Below are 15,002 nucleotides of genomic sequence, written 5' to 3'. Positions count from 1 at the left end.
ATGTGGTCACTTCATTAGTTCCATCTCTGCATAAAGTTTGGTGGCAGTCCTAAATGTGATTTTTACATCTCTGGTTAGTTGGAATTAGAAGCCAGCCAGGCTATCTTCTCCCTGCACTAATGAAGCAAAGAAACTCACTTGAAGAAGCACAAACACATGTGATGCCAATTGTACCAAACGTGGTGCCCTGATATGGGGGGGGGATACTGTGTAGAAAAAGTTGTAATTTCTACAAAATGTATGCAAATCCCCTTACACGAAGAGTCTGCAATGTGAACTTCTATCACGTACAAATTGTTTGATGTGTAATTTTCAAATGTGGAGCAGAGGGGTCAATCAAGGAAAAATGTATATTTGTCCCAAACATTACGGAGGGCACTGAAACTTCAGATTAACATGTGACATTTCTAGTAGAAATAAACTTTGTACATGGACTAACCCTGCACAGACACATAAGGGACAATATGTGCCAAGCGATTTTTTTGCCCATCTGGTATCCCCGTTGCTCTGGTGAAGAATGATCATCATATGTTTTTTCCACTGCTACTTACTCTTATATATGAGAAGAAGATTCTTGTCACTTACTGATTTACTTTCAACCACTTTACAGTTTTAGCTTTTCCGTATTATACATCCATGCCTTCTTTACCTAAGTACCTGTTTGGTAGTTGTACAAAGGCATAGCATGTAACTGACTCCAAGCATTGGTACCTACAGCTGGCAATATCACAGCGATACAAGTACCAATAAGTAAGTATCGCTAAGCACTGAGAGGTTATGCTCAACCACTTTAACAATATTACATTTTCTAATATGTACATTATTGTAATATAAAGATATCAATATGGTACTGAGGATAAACTCCACACAAACATATGGAGAAGGTACAAATTACTCACAGGAAGTAACCAGGCAAGAATCTGAGTCATGTCACCCAGAGATGTGATGCAGCAGCACTTTTCTTTGTGCCACCATGGTGCCCTATTGACTGAATGTCCTTACCCAAAACAGTCAGCATTAAAATAATTGCTGTGATTGGTAGATGTCACAATATTGTGACTCCCATCCATTGCAGCAGTACACCAGTCTTCAGTGACTTTTTAAGTCATGCTTGCACTATTCATGGCTCCTCTGTCACATAATTAATGTAGTTTCAGCATCAAAAACAGTGGCAGCAGCTTCATAGTACACATATAAAATTCACCATCTCTCTCTCTCTTTTTTTTTTACCCTTTACTATTTGTAATCATGAAGTGATGATTTTTTAACTAACTTGAGTTCATAATAATCCTGAACCTCAGCACAAGTACAATGTCAAGCTATTGTGACAGAGTTTTTTTTTACGGTTTATCTACAACAGGGGTGCCCAAGTCCAGTCCTGGAGGGCCACAGTGGCTTCAGATTTTCTTTCTAACCCTTTTCTTAATTAGTGACCTGTTTTTGCTGCTAATTAACTTCTTTTGAATTAATTTTAATTGACTTGGTTTTTAAGATATGTTTCCCGGAATTTCTTTTTCGTTCCTCCAAATTGCTTCATTTCTTTCCTCAAATGGCACCCAAAGAGAAGTGAAATTTGAAGTGAGGGAGCCAACAGAAGACTAACTAAGTCAGGGCCTCAAACTCCAACCAATTTCACTCCACCCAGCTGCTTGATGAGGTGCTGAGTCTTGTTGTTATTCAAACCCGTTCTTTAATTCCATGGCTTGTTGCTGCTCTGATTGTGCAATAGCAGACATTTCCGAAATTGTGGATTTTCTCTTTTCTAAGAGCAGATCAGCATTTCTGAGAACTTCACCTTTCTTTATTTTCAGATATTATGTGATGGTCACAGTTTGCTGGTCCTGTTTTGGCTCATTTTGTATCTCATTATTGTTTGGCTGCTATTTGACAAAAACAAAGCAATTGAGGGGTCTGAGTCTTCAAGAGCAAGTCAAATAAAATGAATTTTATAGAGGTTAATTAGCAGCAAAAACAGGTCACTAATTAAGAAAAGGGTTAGAATGAAAACCTGCAGCCACTGGGACCCTCCAGGACTGGAGTTGGGCACCCCTGATCTACAAGGTCTTTTCAAAATGGAGGTCAGTAAACACTTGAAATAATATGAGTTACTTTCTAAAATAAGCACAGAGCCACAGGCAAAAAATAAATCTGAGCCAAATTTTGGAATTGAGTACTAATTTCTGCATTTAGAAGGTAGTCATATATAAGTAATAGTTCTGTCATGTTTCAGCCAGCATTTGACACCTGGCTGGGGTTCAAATTTATATTTTGGGTCTGTTTTGTCTAATTTTATGTCAGTTATGTGTATTTATATATATATATATATATATATATATATATATATATATATATATATATATATATATATATATATATATATATATATATATATATATATATATAATATATATAATGTGTGTGTCTGATTCTCACAAATAAATTGGTACCGCAAATGAACTATGATAGTTAGCGCAATGAGAGAAGTCGCAAAATCAGCTGGAATGTTCATGCAAATTATAGAAAAACAAATTATCTAAATCCATTAAGTAGTTCTCTCGTGAAAAGCAGACAGACAGACAAATAGACAGATATTGGATTTTATATATAGAGAGATGTATGAAAAGGGGAAGTTATGTCCCTTGTGCTTTGTGGGTGGTTCCATGAGGGGCGGGGCCACCTGCCCCATCACCTCCAGTAATGGCCCTTCACCCTATTTAAGGGAGGGCCTCCCATAGTTCCTGGCAGTACATTGAATGCTCTGAGAGTGGAGAGTGTTTTGGTGAGTTTATGTGCTATTTCTTTGCTTTGTGTTTTCTGGTTTTTGACCTTGCCTCTGGATCTCGTATTTGGACTGTGTTTACTGATATTTTGTTCTTGAACCTTTGCCCTTTTTCGACCACCACCTTTGGATTCTGTTTTGGGACTTGCCTGCTATGTCTGCCTCTTCAGGCATCTCTTTTGTGCTCTTTGGAGCTTTGGGACTTGCAAAGCCTTTTTTAAAATACAAAAAAAATATTTTTTAAAAATATTTCATAAAGATTTGTCTCGGCCCTTTGGGTATCTAGTCGGGGTGTTTGACAGCATTTTTTGAGAGTGCTTTGGCACCTGTGCTTTCGGGACTCTCCAGATCACAACAAGTTCTGTCTTTGATTTTCAGTTGGTCAGTCCTTGCACTTCGTTGGTCATCAAGGAATTTCTATTGGTTGAAACAATAAAAAAGAGAAAAATTAAACCCTGAAAAATAGCAGTGATCTTAAAATGAACAAAATAAACAATTGCATCACCACCACACGTTTATTTATTGTCACCTGCTTTTTCACAGATGTAATAGGAGCAACCATGAAGGATCCAAAAATATTTCCAATGGAGGGTGAGCAAAGCAGCCAACGACATGGGATAAAACTGGATGCAATACGTGACATTATGGGCCAGGTGAGTGTGAGGGGGGGTGTTGTATTGTTTTTGGGGGTGTAACCCAGTATATTGCTATACATTGATTTGGAAGAATGTGAGATGCAGTATCAGTCGGGTACAGTTACCCCCATCCTTGAAAGAGAGCTCCTTGACCCACACCCAAAAGCTAAAGCACATATCATACACTTGGTGCTCAGCATGGCTTGTTTACCTCAATCCCACTATATATCATTGGACCATCAATATCTAAAGCTCATGAATAAGAGACTAGCTGAGGATGGCCTCAATAGGCTCAACCTGGACAACACCATTGGGATGAGTTTAGTGGAGTCATGAAAGCCAAACTCAGGAAAGAGCTGATTATCCAGAATTGAGGTCATCTTTTTGGTTTTTAAAGCCAAAAAGCCGATATGAGCAGCAGCCATTCCAGTTAAATAAGATGCCAAAGTGCTGTAGGAGCAGTTTGAGTCTTCAGTGCTCAACTTTTAATTAGCTGCTCAACTCGTACTGAATCAAGTGTGCCTTACAATTTATCCACATCTGCAAACAAGCAAAGCACCATGTTGTGCCCGCTTTCAGCTTTTTAACTTCTGTTGCTAACTCAAAAAATACTCGGAGCTTCTTTCCCCTGTGACTGAAAACCTAAGGCAGAGATATTGAGTCACTACAAGAAAACACATGGCAGTTTGAAAGCATCTTTCTTTAGGGGATTTTTAATGGGCTGCCTCAAAGGCAGTTGATAGGGAGAGGTGCAGAATTGTTCTTCCTAGCTTTGACTGTCTGGAGGGCTCTGGTCAATAAAGTACCAATCAAGCACTACCAATACCACCCCCCAAAGAAAAAGAACTTGATCCATTGGGACCTGTCTGCTTGGTTAGTTGACACTGCTCTGATTTCACCCTGCAGGATAAACACTGTCTCCTTCGACTTGACATCCAGAGTGTGACGGCTTTAATTAAACATGATATTTTCCCCATTATCATTCACATCAGACTGAAGGAGAAGAAGATTAAAAGGATCAGGTGGGATAAATAAAATATTTTAAATTACATACTCTGAAAGTTTAGCTGCTGGAGTTATGACCAAGAATATTATTGTGTTCTTTCTTTTTAATGACATTACACTATGACAAAAATCTGGCTTGTTTTTAAGCAGTATTTTAAAGCATGTCTGTTATTAGGAACAATGTTGTGATTCCAATTGAAGCTATTTTCTCCCCATTATGTCATTTTATTTATTATATAGCATTAGAGATAAACAACCTGTGGTTTAATACATAACTCCAAGAATTAAAGTGGCACATTATTTTCTTTTTGTCTCCTCTTTTCTTTTCTTTCCCTTCTCTAGCCTTGGTAGGAGTGTGTCTTTTGTTTTATCATTGTATCTTTTCCTTATTGTAACACCTTGGAAAATGGTTAGCTTTTCACACTGAGCCCACACCTTTGGTTTTTTTGCTATGTGGGAGCATATACTTTAAACAGGAACCTCGGGGGGATTGTCAGTCTTAGTGTGCCCACAAGACAGTCGGGGCCTCAGCCACCAATGTACATCCTTATCTACAGTACTGTTTCATCCAAGACTCCATTTTGCACAGTGTGAAGAACAACAAAACACAGAATGAAGGTTTGGGGTTTTAGCCCCGTTTGCTGTAACACAAATCAGTAACGTATCCACATTCTTTTTTTACAAATCAAAACAAGGACATAGAAGGATGGGAGGACGGACAATTTATATGTATGGACCGGAAATTAAACGCTGGGAAAATCATGCTGGATGGGTGGTTGACATCAGCATAGGGGGACCAGAGGGAAGAAAGGAACCCGGAAGCGTTGCAGCTTTTTGGATCATCCAGGCGATGTTACGGCGGCGGCTCCTCGTTCTTGCTGAGAAAATAAGAAGGGAAAGGTTAGTGCGTCGCTGTTGTCCCCTGGTTCGACTTGTCGCGGTGCGGCACGGGTCCTTAAACTGCTCCCCATTTGCTCGTGCGTGACAACAGACAATCTATTAAACCTGGGTGTTCACGTTTCTACTTACCACACTTAAGAATTTTCTGCCATAGAGTGCCCAATAGACAGTTGGGGCTTCAGCCACCAAGGTACATCCTTACCTATAGTGCTGTTTCACCCAAGATTATACTATGCGCAGACTTTATTGAGGACTCTCTACTGACCTGAACTTAATAATGAGCCCTTAATTTGCAGGCAAAATATCAAGACACAAACTATTCTTCTACTGGGTATAATCTAAACCAACGCCATAAACAGAAGCATAGGCGGAAATGCCACATAAAGAATATAACATGAACTCTTGTAGCTGCATCAGTTTTTAAGATGATCTTCATTCTCGGTCCAGATGGGATTTTTCTTGGTTACAACCGAGGCAGACTCAAAGCAGGCTTATGTCATTCTCAGATGGGAAAGAAGGCCATCTTAGTATCTATCTATCTATCTATCTATCTATCTATCTATCTATCTATCTATCTATCTATCTATCTATCTATCTATCTATCTATCTATCTATCTATCTATCTATCTATCTATCTATCTATCTATCTATCTATCTATCTATCTATCTATCTATCTATGTTATTGTCTGCTTCATGTCTCCTGTGTATTAGGCATGCCTATCCTATGAGAGTTATCATTATTCTAAATGAAACTTTAAATGTCCAGTAAAGAACTATTATACAAACAAACCATTTAACTGATCGAACCTTTTGTCAAATAGTATAACAAACAAGCATTTTCTAAAACTTAACCAAATGAAATAAGGATACTAAAACAACATCCGATTGTTAAACCTTAACCAAGGCAGTCAGTAATACCAGGTCAGCATTTCAGTCTGTTAGTGTAACCTTTCGGTCTATACAACAAAGCCCATGTAATTCCTTCTTTGAGCATGCATTCATCAGAATGGCACAGAAGAAATCTACTAAATAATAAAACACTAAGGTCTGTGTGTTTAGTCCGCCTAAACAATCTGATTGGTCAATTTGGATTTGGTGATGTGACGAAAGAGGAAGTGCAAGTGTGAGACGTACAAAGAGGGGTAAAGGTGTATAAGGATTGCTGAGAGTGTCATCTTCAAAGACAGGAAATATAAAATTCGACAGGAGGTCAGAAAGACACCTCAAAAATAAGAGTCCGAGAAGCAGGCTTTACAAGAATGGGCTCAAATAAGGGAGCTCTGGTAAAAAGACGTTCACACCCGCAAATACAGAGGAGAGTCGCTGAAGGAACACATAAGGCGAGTGATAGCAAATATCTTTCATTCATTCTGTTACCTACCTTTGACAGCTGCAGTGGCTAATTTAAGCATAATTCAACTCCAAATTATGAACATTTTGTGAGAATTGTCTGAAGGTGTGAGGTAAGGAATCTGACTCCAGATCTGAGCCAGTGGTGTCTCTGTTTAAGAAGATTCTGGATGATCTCCTTTGGCCCATCCTAAAAGGGTGGGATGGCACAAGGGAATTACAGCAAAGTTTTTACTAATAGAGCACTTCTTAACACCAGAAATGTAATATGGGGTATCAACAAGCTAATTCAAAGGACAAACTCAGTAAAAGGATGTACTCTGGACCCCGTGGAGGAAGCAGCAGAGAGAATGAAAACAAAACTGAGTGCCATTATGAACAACTCTGCATATCATATTAACACTGAGGACTTTCAGCTAATGAATCATTCAGCAGAAGTGTGTCAAGAAATACGACTGGGAGTTCTTTATATCAACAGTAATACACCTGCATAATCCCTTACTGGGACTGGAAGTGTCGAGGCAGAGGATTTTCTTTCTTTTAAATTTTCTTCTTTTTTAGTCATTCTGATGTGTGTTTTGACTATAGATGGTCTATCTGTCTGTCTATCTATCCATCCTGCCTACTACACTAAAACGAAAATCTATCTATCCTGCCTACTATACAAAATTAAAATCCTATCTATCTATCTATCTATCTATCTATCTATCTATCTATCTATCTATCTATCTAGTACATGTATAATCCTATTCAGGTGACATCCGGTATGACAGACAACAAAGATTTCTTGCCACTTATTAAAGATACATTATTTGCACATAGTCCCAAAATGTAGTTAAAAATATAACTTCTCAATGTTCATCTAATTGCTTCTTGCACTTAGCTAGAATTCTGTACACATGACAATAAACTAACTAAATTTCAGGCTCTCTGTAGTTTCAGTACTATGAGTCAGAATTATGCATAAATCATCAGGAGCATCTAAGTCTAGCTCGGTGGAAAATGCCTGGTGAAAAGCAGAGATTTGATTTTGTTTTAAGTTGAAGCCAAGCAGAACCTACAAGACTGAAGTAATCATAAAGACTTTCTTTTTCTGTTCCTTTAGTGCTATTTTGAAATAACAGATAATAAAAAAGGTAAATGGAGGGCAAAGTTTTTGCATTCCCACTTACATAAAAATACATTTTGGTAAAGGAAAATTACATGACTACATTGTCTTACTCTATAAAATGTACAGTATGTAATTGATTTGCCTTCCATGACTATTGTTGTATAATAAAATAGGTAAAAAATAGGTTTGCATATTGTGGCTGGATGTAGGAATGACAAGTCGTAGCATAAAGGAAAATTTGATTCCCCCATCGGGTTGTTCCATTTAATAACTACAGTCCAAAACAAACGCATCTCTTGGCGATAAAGTAAATAGCCTCTCGGGCACAATCAAGTATCAAGCTCTTCACTGTCAAAATAAGAATCATTCACTAGAGCTCCATCTGGCGGATCACTCGTAGTGGAAATGATGCCTCCTTCTGGGCAGCTAAGCTTCTTATCATACAAGAACTGGAAGGGACGGGCCTAAGGGCCTCACTTGTGGTTTCTCAGCGCTGAAGGGAGAGAAGGAGAAGAGAATGTTAGTGACAGCGCCCCTCTCGCCATGGTAGGTTATTCCATACCTTGATCAAACCTGTGAGGAGATCCTCTGACTCTCATGTATTGTTGTAAGTTTTTATATGGCTGTTTAAAATAAAGATTGTGGTGCATGGTATATATTACATAAATACATACATAAAATACTGATTAGAAGATAATTTGCAGAATTGATTAAGTTTCAGTTGAGCTGCAGTGAGGATGTGGGCTGCAGTGAATTGTCACTGAGAAACACTGTAAGCTGCTCTATTTTACACCAAGGGAGGCAAAAGAAATTTGGGGCAGGGGTTAAACTTAGGAAGGGAATGTATGCAATAATAATTTTTTAGTAATTTAAACTTTATAAAGCAGAATCCATCCAGCACTGTTAATTGTCATGTGGTAGTCACACTACACAAACCATACTCATCCTGTCATGAAACTGTCACGTTGGCCTCCACTCTTTTGAAGAAGGAGATCATTCACATATGGACATAAGAAAGTTGACCGATGAGTGGAGACCATTCAGTCTATCAACCTTGTAATAGTTAATAACTAAGCTGTCCCAATATCTCATCCATGTACAGTATACTTTGTCGCAGAGCCACTGCTACATAAAATGAAAAATTTGCCTTTGCAGTTAGAAAGTCAGATGTCTTCTTGCTCAGTTGAGCAGGGGAGGTTTCCTTTAGCTTAACTGGGTAAGCAAGTATTTTTTGACTTGAAGGCCCTGTGTTAGTGGCCAGCCTTTGCTTATGAGGATTTGAAATAGAGAGGAGTGAACGCCTGAACAATTTCTTGCCAGTGGTAGTCACCCCTTCATGACAGAAGGTTAAATTATGTACTTGCCCTAAAACACTCTGGTATAGACACGGCCCATGCTGCACCCACACCCTAAACTCTGCCTATGCACAATGAGGCTACTTCACTGGAACTTGCAATCTCTGTAGTTTCTGGGGACCATTCATAACTGCAAGAAATGAGAGTGTCCTTCTCGTAGGTCAAGTACTTACAGATCTACATCTTTCACTGGCTTGATTCCTCACACACTCTCTGCTGGATTTGTTCTGAATAGACACTGCAGTATATTATTGTCACGTGAACAGATTACAAGGAAATCCATACTTGCATGTGGACATGAACACTTTTAGTTCTACTTTTATCCTTCTTTGTGTTGTGATTGCATTACTATCTATTTTTTCTGTGCTTATAAATTTTTCTGATCATTTGTGTTATGATAAACTTAGTTTTAAGTATCAAAAAATTCGAAGATAACATTATCTTCATTTAATTTAAAGTAATTTTCTCTAATGAGATTTTTTGTTTTGGTATTTTCCCTCATTTTATTTCATTTTTGAAGTCCCGTTGTTATGACATGAATGGGAGATGTTAGGTGTGCCTCCAGAAATCGTGTCAGATCATCAGTGCAGTAGTTTATAAGCCAAAAACACAAAGACCTCACTGTCTGAGTTTCTGGATATTGTGGCAACTCTTTACAAATTTCCTTATTCATTTTTCTAGCCAACAACTTAACATTCTTTTCCTTGAACTTTTATTTTTTTTTTTTAAATCCTTTTTTGCCAAACAAAAGAGAGGCTGGGTTGATCTGGGTTTGACCCGTGGTTGTATTCAACAAGGTTTCATTTCGTTTTCTTCCCTTGTTTTCGTAGACACCCATGTGGTGTCTGCATATGAATCCCCATATGACATACAGACTTGGACAAAATTGTTGGTACCCTTACAGCTAATTGAAAAAGTGCTGCATGCCTCCTAAAACATGATTACATGTAAAGCAGTCATGTCCTGTAGACCAGCATGCCTTTGGTATGCCATTGAGTAAAGCAAAGCAAGTGTGAAAAGAAAAGAGATCAAGCGTTGCTTATTCTATAAGGGCCTGGATACATTTGTTCGTACTCCTAGAAAAGATCCAAATAATTGGATTGGAGAGATTTTTCAAACTAGCCTTTTTTCTTGAATTCGTATCACATATGTCTTCAATCGTGCAGTCAGTCATTCGGTTGATTTTAATGGAGAAAAGTCATCACTGTGCTGTTTGGTCCCATTGTCTGCCCCACACTGAACATGAAAAATAGAAAGCAAAGAAGAGAGTTGTCTGAAGAGATCAAAAAGAAAATTACAGACAAGCATATTGAAGGTAAAGGCTAGAAGACCATCTCCAAGCAGCTTGATGTTCCTACAATAGCAGTTGAAAATATTACTAAGTAGTTTAAAGTCCATGGGACTGTAGCCACCCTCCCTGATTATGGCCAAAACAGGAAAATCAAACCCAGAATGGGCAGAAGGTTAGTGAGAATGGTAGACAAAAAGCCAGGAACAACTTCCAAAGAGATACAAGCTGAACTCCAAGGTTAAAGTCCATCAGTGTCATCATTGATCACACCCTCTGTCGCTTATTGAGCTCAAAGGAAGAAGATCCAGGAGGACTCCACATAAAAAAAAAGCCAGACTGGAATTTGCTTACATGCATTTTGACAATCTGCAGTGCTTCTGGGAGAATGTCCTTTGGACAGATGAGACAGAACTGGAGCTTTTTGGCAAGTAACATCAGCTCTGTTCCCACAGACAAAGAAATTAAGATTTCTAAGAAAAGAACACCAAACCTACTGTGAAAAATGAAGGAATCTCGGTTATGTTTTTGGGCAGCTTTTCTGCGTCTGACATGAGGGGAGTCTGTGCAGGGAACAATGACATCTCAGGACTATCAAGACATTCTAGAGAGAAACGTACTGCCCAGTGTCAGAAAGCTCTGTCTCAGTCGCAGGTCATGGATCCTCCAACAGGATAATGACCGAAAAAACACAGCTAAAAGCACCAAGAATGGCCAAGAACAAAACACTGGACTATTCTGAAGTGGTCTTCAATGAGTCCTGATTTGAATCTTATTAAACAACTATGGGAAGAACTGAAACATGCAGTCTAGTGAAGACCCCCTCAAATCTGACACAGCTGGAGCAGTTTGCTCAGGACGAGTGGGCCGAATGACCTGTGGACTGGCGCAGAAGTCTCATGGAGAGCTCCAGGAATCACTTATTTGCAGTGATGGCCCCTGAAGGTTGTGAAACAAAATATTGGGTTAAGGGTCCCATTAGTTTTGTCCATGTCATTTTCATTTGTGTTATTATTTGACATATTCTGCTAAATCAAAAGTCTGAAGGAAAGTCTGATTTTTGTTAAATATGGAATAAACAATGATAGGTGCCAATTACTTTTGTCAATTATTTCTTCTTTTTTCGTGGAGGGGTACCAATAAATTTGTCCTTGTCAGTGCATTTTTATATGGAATACTAGCTGTGTAAGCCTGTGCTGTAAAAAGCCTGTGGTCCTAGAAACTATTGAAATTGTCAGAAAAAAAATTTAAAAGTAGAGATGTCAGGTAATTTTAAAGGAACTGCTCTGGGTGTCTCTCTCCTAAGTTTTGTTTTTCTGACGTACTCACCTCGCTTGTATATTAGCGATGGGAGGAAAAGTAAAAGGCATGGCGTTTTTGCCGATGTGCTCATCTCGCTTGCATAAGAGTTTCTCTCTTTTCTCGGTGGTTTTACTTTGGCAACAGAGTCGCTTTCTTCTTACGACTTGTTAACTTGGGGCTGCCTTGCCGGCTGTCTGAGCTTCATGCTGTATTAGCCTCGCACTTCCAGGCCAGACAGACACACACACACACACACACACACACACACACACACACACACTTCCACGCGTAGAAGACATTTAGTTTTCTATTTCCTCTGAGGTGGAGCCCTTACCCCAACTTTACCTCTCACTTCCAGGTTGGACAGACACACACACACTTCCACGCATAGATGTTTATATATAAGATAATAGAAGAGAAAGGTTGTAAATTACAACTGGGTATTGTATCTTTGAGCTTTTTTGGATATTTTGCTAAATATCTGTCAACATCAGCTTTATCTAATCTTATTATATTATAACCCCCTTTTTGTACTGAAATGTAGCAATGAAGGCCTCATTTTTCTTGTCTTTGTTTTTATAGAAAGCTGTTTCAAGGCTCCTACATCAAGTGTAAAGACTCGGAGATCCTGTCTCTATACAAAACAGAGGAGCAGCGTCTTGAGGTTCTGCCTCTCCTGCACTGCAACATTGAACCCGATATGTGGGACACAGTGGAGGACATGACAGCTGCAGTCCACAAGAAGATCCTTCAGGAGCAGAAATCGATGGTGTGGGTTGAATGTGAAAAGTTCTAAAAAGGGTTTGAAGGAATGGTCAGTATTATCACTGCAGTTGGGGAAATTTTTAGAAATCAAGAAGGTGGCTCCTCAGTGGGCGTCTTCTATGGCTTTGCCTGCTGCAGTGGCTTTACTTCAGCTGGTACTTCATCTCCTACCTGAACTTTCAAACTAGGTTAACACTACAGTTAAACGATATTTAGGTGTCGCAATCTTCAAGAACATATTCATTAATATGCTGTATACCGTGATGAACTTGATGTACAGTGTTTAATAATTTAGAACACCAGCATTACATTACATGCAGCATAAAACTTTATGAAGTGGGAAGATCAGGAGTTCAACATAAAGCCACTATTGATGGGTCAAGTAACTGGTCAGAAATTATTTAACAGTTTGTCTCATACAAGTTGTATGAATGTAGTAATGGCTGAAAGCTTTTGCCTGGAGGGTCATCTTAAATTGATAGCTGTGTAAATTAGCTTAATTACAGCTTGTAAGCTTTTTAAGGGAAGCCCAAAAAAAAAAAAAATTCATGAGCCTCTTGACAGGTGGTGGAGTGAAAAGAATCACTCATTGTGGGTCACCACTGCTAATGCAGCCGCAATGGGTGATGTGATGGAAATTCTAGGACAGCTGAATAGGATTAATTACCTTAGCTGCACATCCCAGCCCAAGCTAAAGAAATTCATGAGTAAATAATCTTCAGCCTGTTCCCAAGCTCATCATGCAATTCACTGTTGATTTCTCTGTTATGTATATGAACTATGGATAAGGATTCTTGAACTTCAGTAGCTTTTCACATCTATGCGATTTTTTCCCTTTAAATTCAAGAATGAAATTCTTGCCATGTGTTCATAGTATCATGAACTCCTTTCTTGCATATCTCCTACAGACTAGTGATAGCAGTGACACCAACAATAGATACTGAGCACAACAGTGTACATTAAGGGCAACATCCAGGCATCAATGAAAAACACTCATGCATTTGTCAGTATAAGTATCTGTTGAGTCATCTAATGGCTCGAGGTGGTGTGAGTACTAATACTCGTGTAAGGTTGCCAGAAGAGATAAATTAGAGAAGTATCTACTCAGAACCGCTGAGGTATTTAGGGACGACAACTCCAAGTAATTAAAAGCTTCTGACCTTCTCCGCAGTCTCCCCTTCGGTGTAGATTAGAGTTTGGTCATCAGACAGCTTCCTAATGTCTATGTCTAGCTCTTTGGCTTTCCCAAAAATGATTTCCCTGGCACCACACTGTCAGAGGGAAATTCACTTCACTATCAATTCAACTTACTATATGTTGTCATTATACCCATCAAAGACACAGAGGATATTCTCAAGGTAAAAATCTTTCTACAAGTGATAAAAGGACTGCAGCAGCCCATGGTGGTCCCGGTTCGCTCCACAGTCCCTTGCAGGTTGAATCCGGAACCAGTGATAAGAAAACCGAAGAAGAGCCAGGCAAATGAGGACACACACACTCAGCAAGAGATTGTGTAAAGTGTTTCAGTGGTTTTATTTTAAGCAGTGTCCAGACATACAACGCAGTCCTCTCTATAAATAAATAATCGGTAAAAACGAGATGCAAAGTGGAGGTTAAAATCCAATAAATAACCATTTAAAAATGAGGTTAGAACACATGCAGGTCTTCCTTTATGAAAACTATGAGCCCCAGTGCCTCTTTCTAAAATGAAAGGCCATTAGAGCCTTACAGCTCGAAGAGATGCCCACCAACAGCTGCAGTCATTAAAATCCAGCTTGTGTCCCTCACGATTCCCCAATCTTACACTGGTGACCCCATGATCACTGCTCCTCGATATCTGCAGAAGCCTACACTGAGTACATGGGTCACCCTTGCTCTGTGAATTATTCAACAGGAGTGACCCTCTTGAGCCGTATTGAGTGCAGACCACACGCTCCCCTTGCTGGGACTCAATCATCTGCCTCCATCCCAAACAGCACAGGCTCTCCCGATCCTCCTCCTCGCTCTTCTTTCCCTTAACCTCCATTCTTTTTTTTGTTTTTCTTCCCTTTCACCATGCAGGCTCCCTTTTATGCACCAATTGGATGCAGATGCTACAATTATTGACTCTGCGGTGTGAGTGAAGCACCTGACTGATCCGCCAGCCTTTGCACATGAATGTGCGATCAGCCAGGCACCTCAGTCAACCACGGAGCGCCGCATGCAAGTTCACACTCCCGGACTCCCGACTATATTTTTAAAATGCACAACACCACAAACTTCTCTCATCACAAGGCCTTTGATGAAATAGCCTTGATCACAAATTTGACAATTTCATCTTAATACCTAGTGGCTGTTGGAACAAATGATTGTCTTAAAAAAATTACTTTTCTTATAAACTTGAAGATTTTCATTTTAAGGTGCAAGAAGCACCGACTGTGGTAGCCATGTCTACCTGTATGTCCACATGAACCAACATAGGTTAATTTTGTTATAATTTGGTGCAGTTATTGTCAAGACAGGTCAATTTTT

The 15,002-nt window shown here is 39.2% G+C and overlaps 1 protein-coding gene across 1 annotated transcript in view; it reads left to right on the top strand.

Moving 5' to 3' along the window:
- Nucleotides 1-14,618, top strand: part of LOC120536985 (caspase recruitment domain-containing protein 10-like) — a 157,658-nt gene extending 143,040 nt beyond the window's left edge. The window contains exons 21-23 of the mRNA XM_039765574.1: nucleotides 3,323-3,432; nucleotides 4,321-4,436; nucleotides 12,309-14,618. Coding sequence (XP_039621508.1) covers nucleotides 3,323-3,432; nucleotides 4,321-4,436; nucleotides 12,309-12,522 — 440 coding nt within the window. The 3' untranslated portion in view covers nucleotides 12,523-14,618. The remainder of the gene's footprint in view (nucleotides 1-3,322; nucleotides 3,433-4,320; nucleotides 4,437-12,308) is intronic.
- The last annotated feature ends 384 nt before the right edge of the window (nucleotides 14,619-15,002 follow it).

The sequence above is a fragment of the Polypterus senegalus genome, chromosome 10, assembly GCF_016835505.1.
Source record: "Polypterus senegalus isolate Bchr_013 chromosome 10, ASM1683550v1, whole genome shotgun sequence".
NCBI classification, from domain to species: domain Eukaryota; kingdom Metazoa; phylum Chordata; class Cladistia; order Polypteriformes; family Polypteridae; genus Polypterus; species Polypterus senegalus.
This window is presented reverse-complemented; position numbering and strand designations above follow the sequence as displayed.